The sequence below is a fragment of the Geotrypetes seraphini genome, chromosome 7 (genome assembly GCF_902459505.1).
Source record: "Geotrypetes seraphini chromosome 7, aGeoSer1.1, whole genome shotgun sequence".
NCBI lineage: Eukaryota > Metazoa > Chordata > Amphibia > Gymnophiona > Dermophiidae > Geotrypetes > Geotrypetes seraphini.
In genome coordinates, this window is record NC_047090.1 from 129,041,566 (window position 1) to 129,055,942 (window position 14,377).

At 43.2% G+C, this 14,377-nt stretch overlaps 1 protein-coding gene across 3 annotated transcripts in view; it reads left to right on the forward strand.

Moving 5' to 3' along the window:
- Positions 1-14,377, forward strand: part of PRPF39 (pre-mRNA processing factor 39) — a 271,712-nt gene that overhangs the window by 180,483 nt on the left and 76,852 nt on the right. For all 3 annotated transcript variants that reach the window (XM_033951797.1, XM_033951798.1, XM_033951799.1), the window contains exon 11: positions 9,700-9,884. In XM_033951797.1, coding sequence (XP_033807688.1) covers positions 9,700-9,884 — 185 coding nt within the window. The remainder of the gene's footprint in view (positions 1-9,699; positions 9,885-14,377) is intronic.

Sequence of the window (14,377 nt, forward strand, 5' to 3'; positions counted from 1 at the left end):
CATCATCTCCACGGAAGTAGAGAGCTCGGCACGGTTTACAAGAACTTAAAAATGAGAAAGGGTAGGAAAAGGTTTACATAAGTTTATAGATCGAGTGGTAAAGTAAGGGAAAAAAGAAATTACATGTTAGAGAAGAGCCAGGTTTTTAGTTGCTTGCGGAATAAGTGGAGGGAGCTCAGGTTCCGCAGCGGGATAGTAAGGTCATTCCAGAGACCTGTGATTTTGAATAGAAGTGAATTTCCCAGTTTACCTGCGTGGAGAATACCATGTAGGGAGGGGAAGGATAGAATAAGCACAAACAACATCAACGCAGGTGCCATAAGGCGGTAAAAGGGGCCAAAAGAGACTACGAGGAAAAAATAGCCAAGGAGGCGATAAACTTCAAGCCGTTCGTTCAATATATTAAGAGGAAACAACCTGCGAAGGAAGCGATGAGCCCATTGGATGACCATGGAATAAAGGGAGTGATAAAGGAGGATAAAGCAATGGCCGACAAACTGAACCCATTTTTTGCGCCTGTATTTATCGAAGAGGATATACACAGTACACCGGAACCCATCAGGCTAAATGCTGGAAATAAAGATGGGAAACTGACAGGGTTGACGGTCAGTCTAGAAGAGGTATGCAGGCAGATTGATAGGCTTAAGAGCGATAAAAACCCGGGACTAGATGGCATCCATCCGAGGCTCATCAAGGGACTATAGCTGAACTGCTTCAACTAATAGCCAATCTGTTGATCAAATTGGGAAAGATTCTGGAAGACTAGAAGGTGACGAATGTTACGCCGATCTTCAAAAAAGGTTCGAGGGGAGATCCGGGAAACTACAGACCGGTGAGTCTGACCTCGGTACCGGGAAAGATGGTAGAGGCGCTGATAAAGGACCACATCATTAATCACCTTGATGGACACGGTCTGAGGAGGACAAGCCAGCACGGTTTCAGCAAGGGCAGATCTTGTTTGACGAACTTGCTGCACTTCGAGGGAGTAAACAGGCAGATAGACAAGGGCGATCTGGTCAACATTGTATATCTGGATTTTCAGAAGGCGTTGGACAAGGTTCCACATGAACAACTACTTCGGAAAACTGCAAGCCATGGAATCGAGGGTAAAATACTCACGTGGATTAAAAACTGGCTGGAGCATAGGAAACAGAGTGGGAGTAAATGGACAATACTCGGACTGGAAGAGTGTCACCAGTGGGGTGCCGCAGGGCTCTGTACTTGGACCTGTGCTCTTCAACATCTTTATAAATGATCTGGACATTGGTACGACGAGTGAGGTGATTAAATTTGCGGATGATACAAAGTTATTCAGAGTAGTGAAGACACAGGGGGATTGCGAAGATCTGCAACATGACATAATAAAGCTCGAGAAATGGGCATCAACATGGCAAATGAGGTTCAATGTGGATAAATGTAAAGTGATGCATGTCGGTAAAAAAAATCTCATGCACGAATACAGGATGTCCGGTGCGGTACTTGGAGAGACCTCCCAGGAAAGAGACTTGAGAGTTCTGATCGACAAGTCGATGAATCTGTCCACGCAATGCGCAGTGGCGGCGAAAAGGGCGAACAGAATGCTAGGAATGATTAAGATCAGAGAAGGTTATCATGCCACTGTACCGGGCCAAGGTGCGCCTTCACCTGGAGTACTGCGTCCAGCACTGGTCACCGTACATGAAGGAGGACACAGTACTACTCGAAAGGGTCCCGAGAAGAGCAACTAAAATGGTTAAGGGTCTGGAGGAGTTGCCGTACAGCGAGAGATTAGAGAAACTGAGCCTCTTCTCCCTTGAAAAGAGGAGATCGAGAGGGGACATGCTCGAAACATTCACGATACTGAAGGGAATAGACTTAGCAGATAAAGATAGGTTGTTCACCCTCTCCAAGGTAGGGAGAACGAGAGGGCACTAAAGTTGAAAGGGGATAGATTCCGTACAAACGTAAGGAAGTTCTTCTTCACCCAGAGAGTGGTGGAAAATTGGAACGCTCTTCCGGAGTCTGTTATAGGGGAAAACACCCTCCAGGGATTCAAGCCAAAGTTGGACAAGTTCCTGCTAAACTGGAATGTACGCAAGTGAGGCTGGACTCATTTAGAGCACTGGCCTTTGACCTAAGGGCCACCGTGTGAGCGGACTGCTGGGCAAGATGGACCACTGGTCTGACCCAGCAGCAGCAATTCTTATGTAAAAAGATGTCTTCACTTACTGATACAGTGATTACACCTATTGCCTGGGAGCTTGTCATGATGTCAGAAATTGTGAAATTTCTGCATATTTTCCAGAACCATAAAATATAGGGAGCACAAATTTAAAATAATTTTTTAAAGATGAAAATAACTGTCTTCACATCATCAAAATAATTTATCCTAACTAGATCATGCCACTGAGAGCCCCAGTTGTTCTTTGAAATCCAAATTAGGAACAAATTGAAGCTGTCTTTAAATAAAATGAAGCATTCTCATCAAGAGTCTCTGGATGCAGCACAACACTCATGAGCAATCTGACCCTTCACCTTGTGGCAATGAACTACCTTCTCAATGAAATCAGCTCAGTGAACATTGGCATCAGAGTCATTCTTCCAGGCATCCATGTCATCGGAGCCATAGCTCCAATCAAAACATATCTTTATTCTCAGAGAGCTCCCAGTATAGCAGCTTCTTTTGTGCAGCCTGTTACAACCATTGGCACAACTCTTGCATCTCATCCATACCTCCTGATGCCACCCTCACGTTTCCCCAAGGAAATTCTGACTCTTTGCACTGTCACATTTCTGAGTCAGAGTGCCCTTCACAGAAGTCAGGCACAAAACACTTCAAAAAGGCACCCTTACCAAAAAGGGGGATGCACACTTACAAAACCATATTAGTCAATAGTTAAGGGATAGTCTCTTATAATATCCCTTAAAATATAACACCCTTACAAAACCAAGCACATACAAAGGTCAGTGAGTTTATCACCCCTCTGTCAATTAAACCCTCCCGCTCTGCAGCTGAGGACTTTGTATAGCCACTAACTCCATCTTAACCACATCCCATTTTTACTGAATTCTGGAGAATTTTTGAGGAAAAATATATATCAAACTCCTTCAGCTAATCTTACCAAAAATTATATCATCTCAAAAAGGAAACATCCCCATTCTATCTCCTAGTCATCCTCAGACCGTCCTTCCAATTATTCTTCTAAGTGATGATTCCATCTTTTCCGACTCCCTATCCTTGTATACAATAGTGTTCTAGTTAAAGGCCTGCCCCCTAAATGAAAACTATCCTGCTGAGTGCAGGAGGGAGTTGTATATGGATGAAGACAGCTGATGTGCGATTCTCTAACAGTTGCTGAGACAAGACACTGGAGTTGCAGCAAGAGTTATTAAGACAGCAGAAGAGAGATCTGGCAGCTAAGTACCGAGTTATATGTAAAAAAGTTTTGGTGCCAGTTTTTGTTTCTGCAAAATTTGCTGCAAGAGTTGAAAGTTGAATAACAGTCAAACGCTGTGCTCCTGCATGCTATGAATGCTATGTTTTTCCTGCACTGTGACATTTTTAAGAGACTAATGAATCTTCCTAAAACTTGTGAAATCACATGTACTGGACGAGATGGAGGTTTTTTTTCCTATGATTAATGTGTGCCTGTTCGATCTTGTAGTGTTTGCTTTAATTTAGCAGTGCACTGTACTCACTGAAGTCTTTTTTTTTTTTCTACACTTTTGGAAGGTTGTGTAGCAGTGTGTTTCATTTTCTTTAGAAAAGAATAGAGTTTAAATGTGTTTATTGGATTGTAATCTTCCCAATTTAAACATTTGGGACTTGAAGAAATAAACTCCGTTTATCGCCCTAAAATAACATTCCTGAAGCCGTAGTCCTGAAACTAGATGTGATATTCTTGCAGTGTTGGTCTGGAAATTCCAATCCTCCAGTGGCATTCCAAGATCCTTTGCCCAGTTTTTTTCTTACTTCTCAAGTCCTTCGCCTTTCCCACCTGCTGCAGAGCCTTGTGAAGCTCCAAAACAGATATTTCTTTCAATGAAGGAGCACTTTGATCTTGTTGTCTATCTGATGGGTGAGTGAATATAGAAGCAAAGAAGTAAAATGCTTAATTTGGCAATAGCGAACTTGTTCCACCAGTGAGAGCCCACCTTATGCTGAAGGATTTCAAAAAGGATAAGACTACCCTATGAAGTCGAAACATGTTCCAATGTCTGGACTCCTGCTTTCTCTCAAGTTAAAAATGCTACATTTTCCAATCCAAATTGAAAGATCTCCCCTAATGAGAAGTAGGTCCGCGGAAGTTGGATCAACCCCTAGTAATCTTACCAACACACTCTACACTTCTCATATCAGCCTAAAAAGAATACTATGTTTAAGACACTGAGGAATTTAAGTCCAGGCGGTAATGTGGGGCATAATAAGATTGTTCTTAAGCAAGAGACGTAAATAAGCTCTTCTGAAAGGTCTAGTCTCCTAAGTGATGTAAGATACAGGCATGATTATATTGCTTAAATTCTGTAGCTATATAATATTGTAATCACAGCTATAATCTCTTGTTAATAATATTGCTTTCTTTAATTTATTTTAAATATTATTGTGAAGTGCTCAGACCAAGTAACCCAAAATATAGTGAAGTCACTACAATGAGGTTAACAAGGGGACCATCATCGCCTTCACCTGTCCCCTGCCCTCCCTACGTGACCACGAACTAATACAGATCAACTTGATGTACTTATCTGAATAGGGGGGTAGTTGGTTTCGTTAATTCTCATTGGTGACTGTATACCAATAAAATTTATGTGCTCCGATAAAATCCTAGAACTGTTCGTTCATACTTCCAATCCCGTCCCCCCGACTCGAGTTTCACCTTTTCATCAGGGAGGGACACTGAGGAAAAATCAAACCACGATCAAAAATCACAACTCAAACCTTTTAAAACATAGTGTAAAAATTAAATTAGATTATGTTTATAAGTGCTGAGTACTATCAGGTAAATACCAGTGTATTAACTTAATCTTGATTTTAAAGCTCTTAAAATTCCTATATTACCTGGTGAAGGCTCACTGAGATCAGGTTCACTCAAAGCAAACGGGCCAACTGAATCTGTCTGCTCAGCTTGTGAATTTTATAAAGGAGAGTAACCGGAAGATCCAGCCCAACCAACAACCAGAAATAAACACTGAATTCAATTGAATTCACTAAATGAAGGGTAATGCTTTTAAACGGCTAGCCAATCTATGTCTAAATTTAAACCCTTTGGCGCCAGGGTCTGCCAATTATATATGAAGCGTTGCTCTTTTTGTATTAGTGCTTTGGATATGTTGCCCTCGGTATTGTGTGTTTGGATCAATACCGTGTACTTCAAATCTTCTAATGAGTGTGACTGCTCCAGCCAATGGGAAACCAGAGGGGCGGAGATTCGATTTGCCCTAATGTTGCTTAAATGTTCTATGATCCAGGTTTTGATCATTCGGATCGTTTGCCCTATGTATATTTTTCTACATGGGCACTGTATATAATAAATCACCCCTCTGGATTCGCAATTGGTCCCTGTATTCAAGATGAAATGACGTCCCCTAGTGCACGGTATTTCCACAAAAGTAGCCTCCAATATATAACGGCAGACCCTGCATTTGCCGCAGGGCTTATGGGAAGGCTTAGACACCGATCTCTGGTTATGCAAATTATGTTTTAACTGTTCGCCCAAATTCTTTGCTCTTGAAAAGGCAAATTTGGGCAACTTTTGTAATATTGGATAATACTGTAGTATTGCCCAGTGTTTCAAAATAATATGTTTTATGGCGTTACTATTATTGGTGTACGGCATAACGCAAACAATATCTTGGTCTTGTTGTTTGTTTTGATCTTTTAACATTAACCAGAGGCGGTGGCAGTTTTTAGCTCTTTTCCATGCCCTTCTAACGATTTTCCCAGGATAAATTCTGTAGCGACATAAGATTTTGTACAGTTGCTGTTGCTTCCCATTAGTCTCAAATCTACTGAAGGGTGTAACTCCAAAACTCTGAACTCTTCCCCTTCTGCAGTGGAGAACAGCTCCTTCAGTTTTTCCTTCTGTAAGCAAACTCAGAAGATGTGTTCTGCTCAGCTTCATTTTATTATTTTTGGGTATTTTTGCCGTCAGTTTTCAAATTTTCTGTGTGACTTTGGTGCTCGGAAGTCCCTTTCTTGAGCTTACTCCGCCAGGGAAAGGACACAGTCCCATGTGGACGGATTGCTGCTCCCAGGCCAATCTCTCTGAGTGCCGGTGGAGCCAACCTGCTTTGAGTTCCTTCAGGAGCTTGGGATTCATTCCCTTGGGAGCTTGCTTACCTGCTGATTTATCAGAGGCTTGAGCATAGGTTGTGGGACCCCTGTGTAACAACCCTCTGGGTGCAAAATTTCTCCCCCTCCCCCCAACACATTGTGTGGATTTTTGGGGGGTGGCATCCTTGTTCAGGGTCCTTCTGACCAGCAGGAACAAGATTTTCAGCATCCTATTTTCTGCCTCAAAATCCCTTATATTGCCTAGGGATCATCTGTAATGGATACCGCAAGTCAGATTAGCCCCAATTCTTGCATTTATTGCATAGATTTACTGGCTGAGGAGTGCCCGTGTTCCATGTGCCAAGGAGCAGAAACTTTGAGCTCAGTCCTTAATCAGTTCTCCAGGACCTTGGAACCCCAAAAGGCCCATTAAGCCCAGTCTACGGGGAAGAGATCCCGCTCAGAGGCCATGAGCAACGAGGAGGTGAAACGCCAGCACATGGTAGCAGAAAAGGCCCTAATTCCCCAGTCTGGGGTCTTGCAGAGGTCCTTGGGACCTCCAATGCAAAAATTTCTGATTTTGTCAGCTTTTTATTGAAAGCCTGCTTAAAAGGCTCATGAAGCGCTGCGCTGCCTATGAGCACACCGGCTCCACCTCAAGGGGATCCATGTTCCAAGCAAGCATCTCCACCTCCTATCATGCTGGCTCTTAGTGTCAGTGACCCTTCAAAGCAAAACTGGATGGGATTGGATGTCTCTTTACTTGCCCTTTTGGGGTCAGGAGGCAGGGGCGGCTGTGGATCACTGTGATAATTCCTCAGTGTGTCACCCTTTCAACTTGGCTTCCGTTTCACATGCCCTTTCTGACACCCTCTCCAGCAGCCCTCCACCTTTCAGTATTCCGTTATGATCGGCACTAATGCAGCCATCACCACCATAGTCACTGACCAGTGAGAGTCGCCTGAAAATGCTCTAAAGGTGGCCAACGCTATGTCTAAGCTCTATCCTATGGTTCTGGACTTCTAACAGCTGTTTTTGTAGCCAAAAGGGGACTCCACAGTAGCGCAAGTGATTAAGCACACCTCCCTTCCTAGTGGAAACCAGGCTTAATATGTTCCGCTAGTCGAGACTACCAGTACTGTGCCACAGGAAGGAATGATTAAGCTCTTACCTTGCTAATCTTCTTTCTTGTAAACAGGAATGCTAGTCTTGACGCCCGCCATGTTTGATTTATACTAGCTTGCTTTTTGTTTCAGACTTACCTGCTTAGTCAGATGTCTTGTTTCTATTGCCTGCCCAATAGGGTCAGGAATAAAGAAGAATTTGCTCATAAGAGCAACAGAACTATTGGTGCAGATGGCACACAGGTAGGTGGTTCCTTTTATTACCACCTTGTTTGTTTAATTTAGTTGTGGTTTATCAGCATTGTTTAATGTTTGCATTTAGGGCAGAACTCTAGGACTTCCTAGAAGCCTTAGTGCTGACTGAGGGAGTGGAGCTCATTCCAGAGTGATGGGAGGTGGAGCTTGAAAATGAACAGTTAGCTCTCTACAAACCTCGCAACTAAAAGGGGTTTAACCCGCTGGTCAAGACTACCATTTCTGTTTACAAGAAAGAAGATTAGTAATCTTCCCATCCTTGTCTCCTCCCTAAGGACTAGCATCCATCACCCCTTTTCACCACCACCCTTTGCAGACCAGCATCCATGTCCCCTCCCTGTGAGCTTAGCATCCATGTCATCTCCTATCTCCTCTTCCCCCCTATGCAGTCCATTTCCCCATGGGTCTAACATTCATGTTCCTTCTTCTTCCCCCCCCCCCCCAAAAAAAAAATTATGGTCCAGCATCCATGTCCCCTCTCTCCCAACTTGCAGTACAGCACTATGTGCCTTCCCCATGGGCCTACTAGTATCCATATTCCCTCCTTCCCCATCCCAAATTGTGGGGCATCATCCATGTCCCTGCCCCCTCCCTGTGCGGATCTGGCCTCTGACCAACCATCCCCCCCTTCTCCCTGGTGAGAGCCGACATACCTGTGGGTCTTCCAAAGTAAAATTGTGATGGTGACTGGCTGGTAGAGGCAGTGCTGTGAAAAGGCTGTTTGTAGCCAGCCCTGCCTAGGGCCTTCCCTCTGCCAAATCACTTCCTGTAGATGGACAGCAATGGGAAGGCCCTGGTGGGGCTGGCCACAAGCAGCTTGTTCATAGCACTGCTTCTGCCAGCCAGCCACCACCACTGCTGTTGCTTTGGGAGGCTTGAAGGTATGTCAGCTCACAGAATGGTGTGTTTTGGTCGGAGCGAGGGTCAGGGGCAGAACAGAATGTCTGTGCAGAATTCTATGCAGATAGTGAATTCTGCACTGCACAATTGCGCAGAATTCCACCAGGAGTAAAGAGGCTTTTTATATTCATAAAATGTGTTTTATCTGTCAAAGAATCCTTAATGTGCAGGTTAAAGTTTATTATTTATGCCTCATGGTGTAATAAAAGAGCTAATAAAGCTTTGGTACTTGGGAAAATCTAAGAAATTTCCCAAGTTAAAATTCTACTTTATTTAAATGTAAGACAAGAGAAAGTACTCACATTATTCTTGGAACTGTAGCCAGATTTTTAAAAAAAAACTCTTTTGGTCAGCTATTCAGTATATAGAACAGTTGTTAGAACAGCCAATGTTTGTGTCTCAATTAGGATTCCTGTTTGAAAAAATAGAGGCACTGAAATCAGGGGACAAGGAGCCTATTTGCTTTTAAGCATAGTGAGTTAAAAATGCATTTTACAATTCTGGATTCAGGAAAATCTGACTTTCTATTGCCATTGGCAAAACAAATATCCTCTTCTGATCATGGAATTGCAGAATGTAAAGCATACCCTTAAACATAGATAAACCTTTTTGATGATATGGGATAAATACATACAATCCATTCACACACACTCACTCACAACACACACCTACTAGGTTGGTTCTAAACATACTAGTTGAGGGGGTGACTTGGTAGAGGTGGGGAAGAATGACTCTGTAGTGCCTATTATAGTATTTGATCACAAGGGAATTATAAACCAACCTCCTCTTGAGATAAGTATAGATTGGAGGGGAGAGGGCAGGATAAAGGAAGGAATAGATTAGGTATTTAGAGAATAGTAGGAAGGATAAAGGGATGGGTGAAGAGGTACAATGTTTACTCACATAAGATATGATTCTCATGTGTTGGGGTCAGGTTTAGGAGGTGTATAAACATTTATATTTTAAAAAAAGTCCTGCATATTGTGTATACTTATTGTTGGCAAATTTTGGGGGAATAAAATGATTGAAGATAAAGTACCATTTTTTGGGGTGGATTTCCATAAATGTATATGGGAAATTGGGTGGTTTGGTGTTTACTATCACATTACTACTACTACTACTACTACTACATTAAACTGATTTTTGTGTGGGTTTTTTTTTTTTGGACAGGAGAATACAAAACTATATCTCAATTGGTTAGAGATTGAATACAGTGGTGATCTCAAACAAAATGAAGAGAACATTCTTACATGTTTTGACAAAGCTGTGAATGGTTCACTATCAGTAGAAATGAGGATTACGTTTTCTCAACGAAAAGTGGAATTTCTTGAAGATTTTGGATTGGATGTGAACAAGTAAGACACAAGCAGTACTTTCAGAGAAATCTGGGAGGTTGGTTGGTTGGTTTGTTTCAGACTTATGTCTTCCCATAGAGCTATGAATGTGCCCTAAAACATCTGTGGGGGCTATGACTTTAAAAACATTGGGATATTGCCTCAGATGTTGCACTTTTTGATTCTTAATATGTTTGTGGGGTGCGGTTTTTTTTTGTTTTTTTTTGCTTTGTATGCTATAAAAGTTAAACATTGAAAATGACAGCAGATCAAGACCATATGGCCTATCCAGTTTGCTCATCTATACCAACGACTAAATTCTATAATAATTTCCTCTTATTTGGAGATCTCTGTACTTAACCCATGCTTTCTTAAATTCAGATAGTCTGTCTTCACCAGTGGCATACTAAGGGAAGATTGTTCCCAGGGTGGAGGGGGCCGCCCTTCCCAACAATAAGGTCTCTTTAACTGCACCCCCTCCCCAATACTACTTTTACTTCTATTCACTGGCAGTGAACAGGGACTCATACTCACTCTAGCCTTCTTTCTGAAATAACATTTTAGTCCCACAAAGTAAGTTAAGGCAGAGGGAGGGCTCAGGGCTGGCATGAGCAGCTGGTAGGATTCCCTGCTCGCTGCTGGTGAAGAATAGAAGGATAAGAGGTACCAGGGAGGGAGGATGATGCAATTAGACTACCCCCCTATTGCTTGGGGGGGAGGGAGAGAAAGGGCTTCAGTTAAGTCTTGGAGATTCACACTGCCAAGTCAGCGTCCGGTGTATACTGCGCCCCCCCTTTCTCCCCTCCTTACTACACCACTGGTCTTCACCCTTTCTGTTGACTGCATACACCACCCTTTCTGTAAAGATATTTCTTTAGATTACTCCTGAGTAGAGAATGACATGGAGACAAATTTTTCCCCGTCCCCTCAGGAACTTGATTTCCCTGTCCCAGTGAGTTTTATCACTGACCCTGCCTCATTCCTGTAAGCTCTGCCTTAACCACACAAGCCTAGGACACAAAATTATTAAAGAGTTTGAGGCTTGTGCAGATGAGGACAGAGCTTGCAGGAATGGGGCAGGGACAGGAAAAGAACTTGCCAGGACGGGAAAATGAGTACCCGTGGGTACAGGGAAAAAAAGTATCCCCATATCATTCTCTATTCCTGAGTTCATCCCCTTTCCTTCCCCTTCATCCTATAACCTCTAATTCTAGAGCTTCCTTTCACCACTGAAAAGAAGTTCATCTCTTTTGCATTGTTCCAGAGTTTGCATAGTTAGATCTGATTTTTCCCCATATGCTTTGATAAACACTGACCGTTTCAGTGATTGCTCTCTGGAATAATACCATCTTCCTTATCCCTTTTCAAGGTGTGGCCTCCAAGAGGTTAATGCAGAAAGCTACCCCAAACCTAATTGCACAATTACATTATCTGACAAGCAAAGCAGAGAAGGCTTGGGTGCAAGTGTTAACTTGCACAGAATATATGGCTGCACATTTCGTTAAAATGAATGGTAATTCCCTGCTGTCTAGTAACACCCCATCCCCCCACTCAATACACATACTAACTTTAGATACCAGAAAGAGTTTTTGTTTTGAGGAATTTTTGCATTTTTAATGACCCTCAGACCCCTGTACCATGAGAGGCAGGAGCAATGCTCGCTTATTCTGCCTTGGCTCCTGACCCTGCTTGGGACATCCTGGGATGACTACTAAATAAAGGGAAAAAATCCTTTATTTGGCAAACTGACCCCATGTGGTGCATCCCAGGATGAACTGCATGGGGCACACTAAACATAACATAAGAATAGCCTTACTGGGTCAGACCAATGGTCCATCAAGCCCAGTAGCCCGTTCTCACGGTGGCCAATCCAGGTCACTAGTACCTGGCCAAAACCCAAGGTGTAGCAATATTCCATGCTTCCAATACAGGGCAATCAGTGGCTTCCCCATGTCTTTCTCAATAACAGACTATGGATTTTTCCTCCAGGAACTTGTCCAAACCTTTCTTAAAACCAGCTATGCTATCCGCTTACCACATCCTCTGGCAACGCGTTCCAGAGCTTAACTATTCTCTGAGTGAAAAAAAATTTCCTCTTATTGGTTTTAAGAGTATATCCCTGTAACTTCATTAAGTGTCTCCATGTCTTTGTAATTTTTGACGGAGTGAAAAATCAATACACTTGTAGTTTCAAGTTTATTTTTGACTTATTGAATCGCTTAATTTAATTTGCTAAGCGATTTACAGATAAAAAAAAGATAAGTACATCAGATTAATTATAAAAGGATACATAGGTTTGACACACTATCATACAAAATAATAAATAATGTCATACAAACTAGCAGATACACGGGGGAAGAAAGGGCAAAACTACAATTGTATATATAAAAAAGAACATAAATGGTAAAAACAACAGGTAGGGCACTCAAGACGGCAGATAAAGGCCAAATGGCGCATCCAGTCTGCCCATCCACAGTAACCATTATCTATTTCTCTCTCTGTGAGATCACACATGCCTATCCCAGGCCCTCTTGAATTCAGACACAGTCCGCGAAGCGCCAGGAGCTGGTCCACAGCTGCAGACGGGAGATAACCAGAAAGACCCGTTTCAAGATTTCGAATTTACGCCCAATAGAGTCTATGACGAACTATCAAGACTCAAAGTAAACAAAGCCATGGGACCGGATAACCTACACCCCAGAATGCTCAGGGAGTTAAGGGAAGTCCTAGCAGAACCATTATCTGTTCTTTTCAATCTTTCCCTAAGCACAGGAAGGGTCCCCTTGGACTGGAAAACCGCCAACGTAATCCCACTCCACAAAAAGGGCTGCAGGACAGAGCAAACTACAGACCAGTGAGTCTCACGTCTATAGTGTGTAAACTCATGGAAACACTGATCAAACAGAATCCTGACACAATCCTAAACGAGGATAACCTACGTGACCCCCACCAACACGGGTTCACCCAGGGTAGATCATGCCAATCTAATCTGATTAGCTTTTTTGACTGGGTTACTAGACAACTGGATGCCGGAGAATCACTGGACGTGGTATATTTGGACTTCAGTAAAGCATTTGATAGCGTCCCTCATCGAAGATTACTGAACAAGCTGAAATCGATAGGATTAGGAGACACTCTAACTACATGGGTTGGGGATTGGCTGAGCGGTAGACTTCAGAAGGTGGTGGTGAACGGTACCCCCATCCGAAGCATCGGACGTGATCAGTGGAGTGCCGCAGGGCTCGGTCCTGGGCCCGATTCTATTTAACTTATTCATAAGAGATATGACGCAAGGACTTAGAGGAAGGGTATCACTGTTCGCCGACGACACCAAACTTTGCAACATAGTAGGCAAAAGCTTATTACCTGATAATATGACACACGACCTACTGTTGCTGGAACAATGGTCAACTACTTGGCAGCTAGGCTTCAATGCTAAAAAATGCAAGATAATGCACCTGGGTAAGAGAAACCCGCATAGAACTTATGTACTAAATGGTGAGACCTTGGTTAGGACCACGGCGGAACGCGACCTAGGGGTGATCATTAGTGAGGACATGAAGGTTGCCAATCAAGTGGAGAAGGCTTCCTCCAGGGCAAGACAAATGATGGGGTGTATCCGCAGAGGTTTCGTCAGCAGGAGACCTGAAGTTATGATGCCGTTGTACAGAGCCATGGTGAGGCCTCACTTGGAGTACTGTGTTCAGTTTTGGAGACCACACTACCGAAAGGACGTGCTGAGGATTGAGTCGGTTCAGCGAACGGCCACCAGGATGGTCTTGGGGCTCAAGGATCTCACGTATGAAGAAAGATTAAAAAAATTGCGGCTGTACTCACTTGAGGAAAGAAGAGAACGGGGAGATATGATTGAAATATATAAGTACATCACGGGACGCATCGAGTCAGAAGATTATATCTTCTGGCTCATGGGACCCTCGACCACCAGAGGGCATCCGCTGAAGATCAGGGGAGGGAAGTTTCATGGCGACTCCAGGAAGTACTTCTTCACCGAAAGAGTAGTGGATCATTGGAACAGACTCCCACTCCAGGTGATAAAGGCCAGCAGCGTGACGGATTTTAAGAGAAAATGGGATACTCACGTGGGATCATTAAGGGAGTAAATTCAGGGGAGGGGATACTTGGAATGGGCAGACTTGGTGGGCTATAGCCCTTTTCTGCTGCTTTTTTCTATGTTTCTAGTCTCTGTTTCCACCACCTATTCAGGGATACTGTTCCACACATCTACCACCCTTTTCTGTAAAAAAAAGTATTTCCTCAGATTACTGCGGAGCCTATCACCTCTTAACTTCATCCTATGCCCTCTCATTGCAGAGTTTCCTTTCAAATTAAAGAAACTCGACTCATGCCACATTTATGTGAAATCCTTTTTTATTAAACAAAGAACACAGCAAGAACAACAACAGCAGAAAACCAGGTTTACAAGAAAGGGCAAACTCCGTGGAGGACTTGTTTTCTGATGTCCTCCACGGTCACAAACAATATTCCCTCCCATC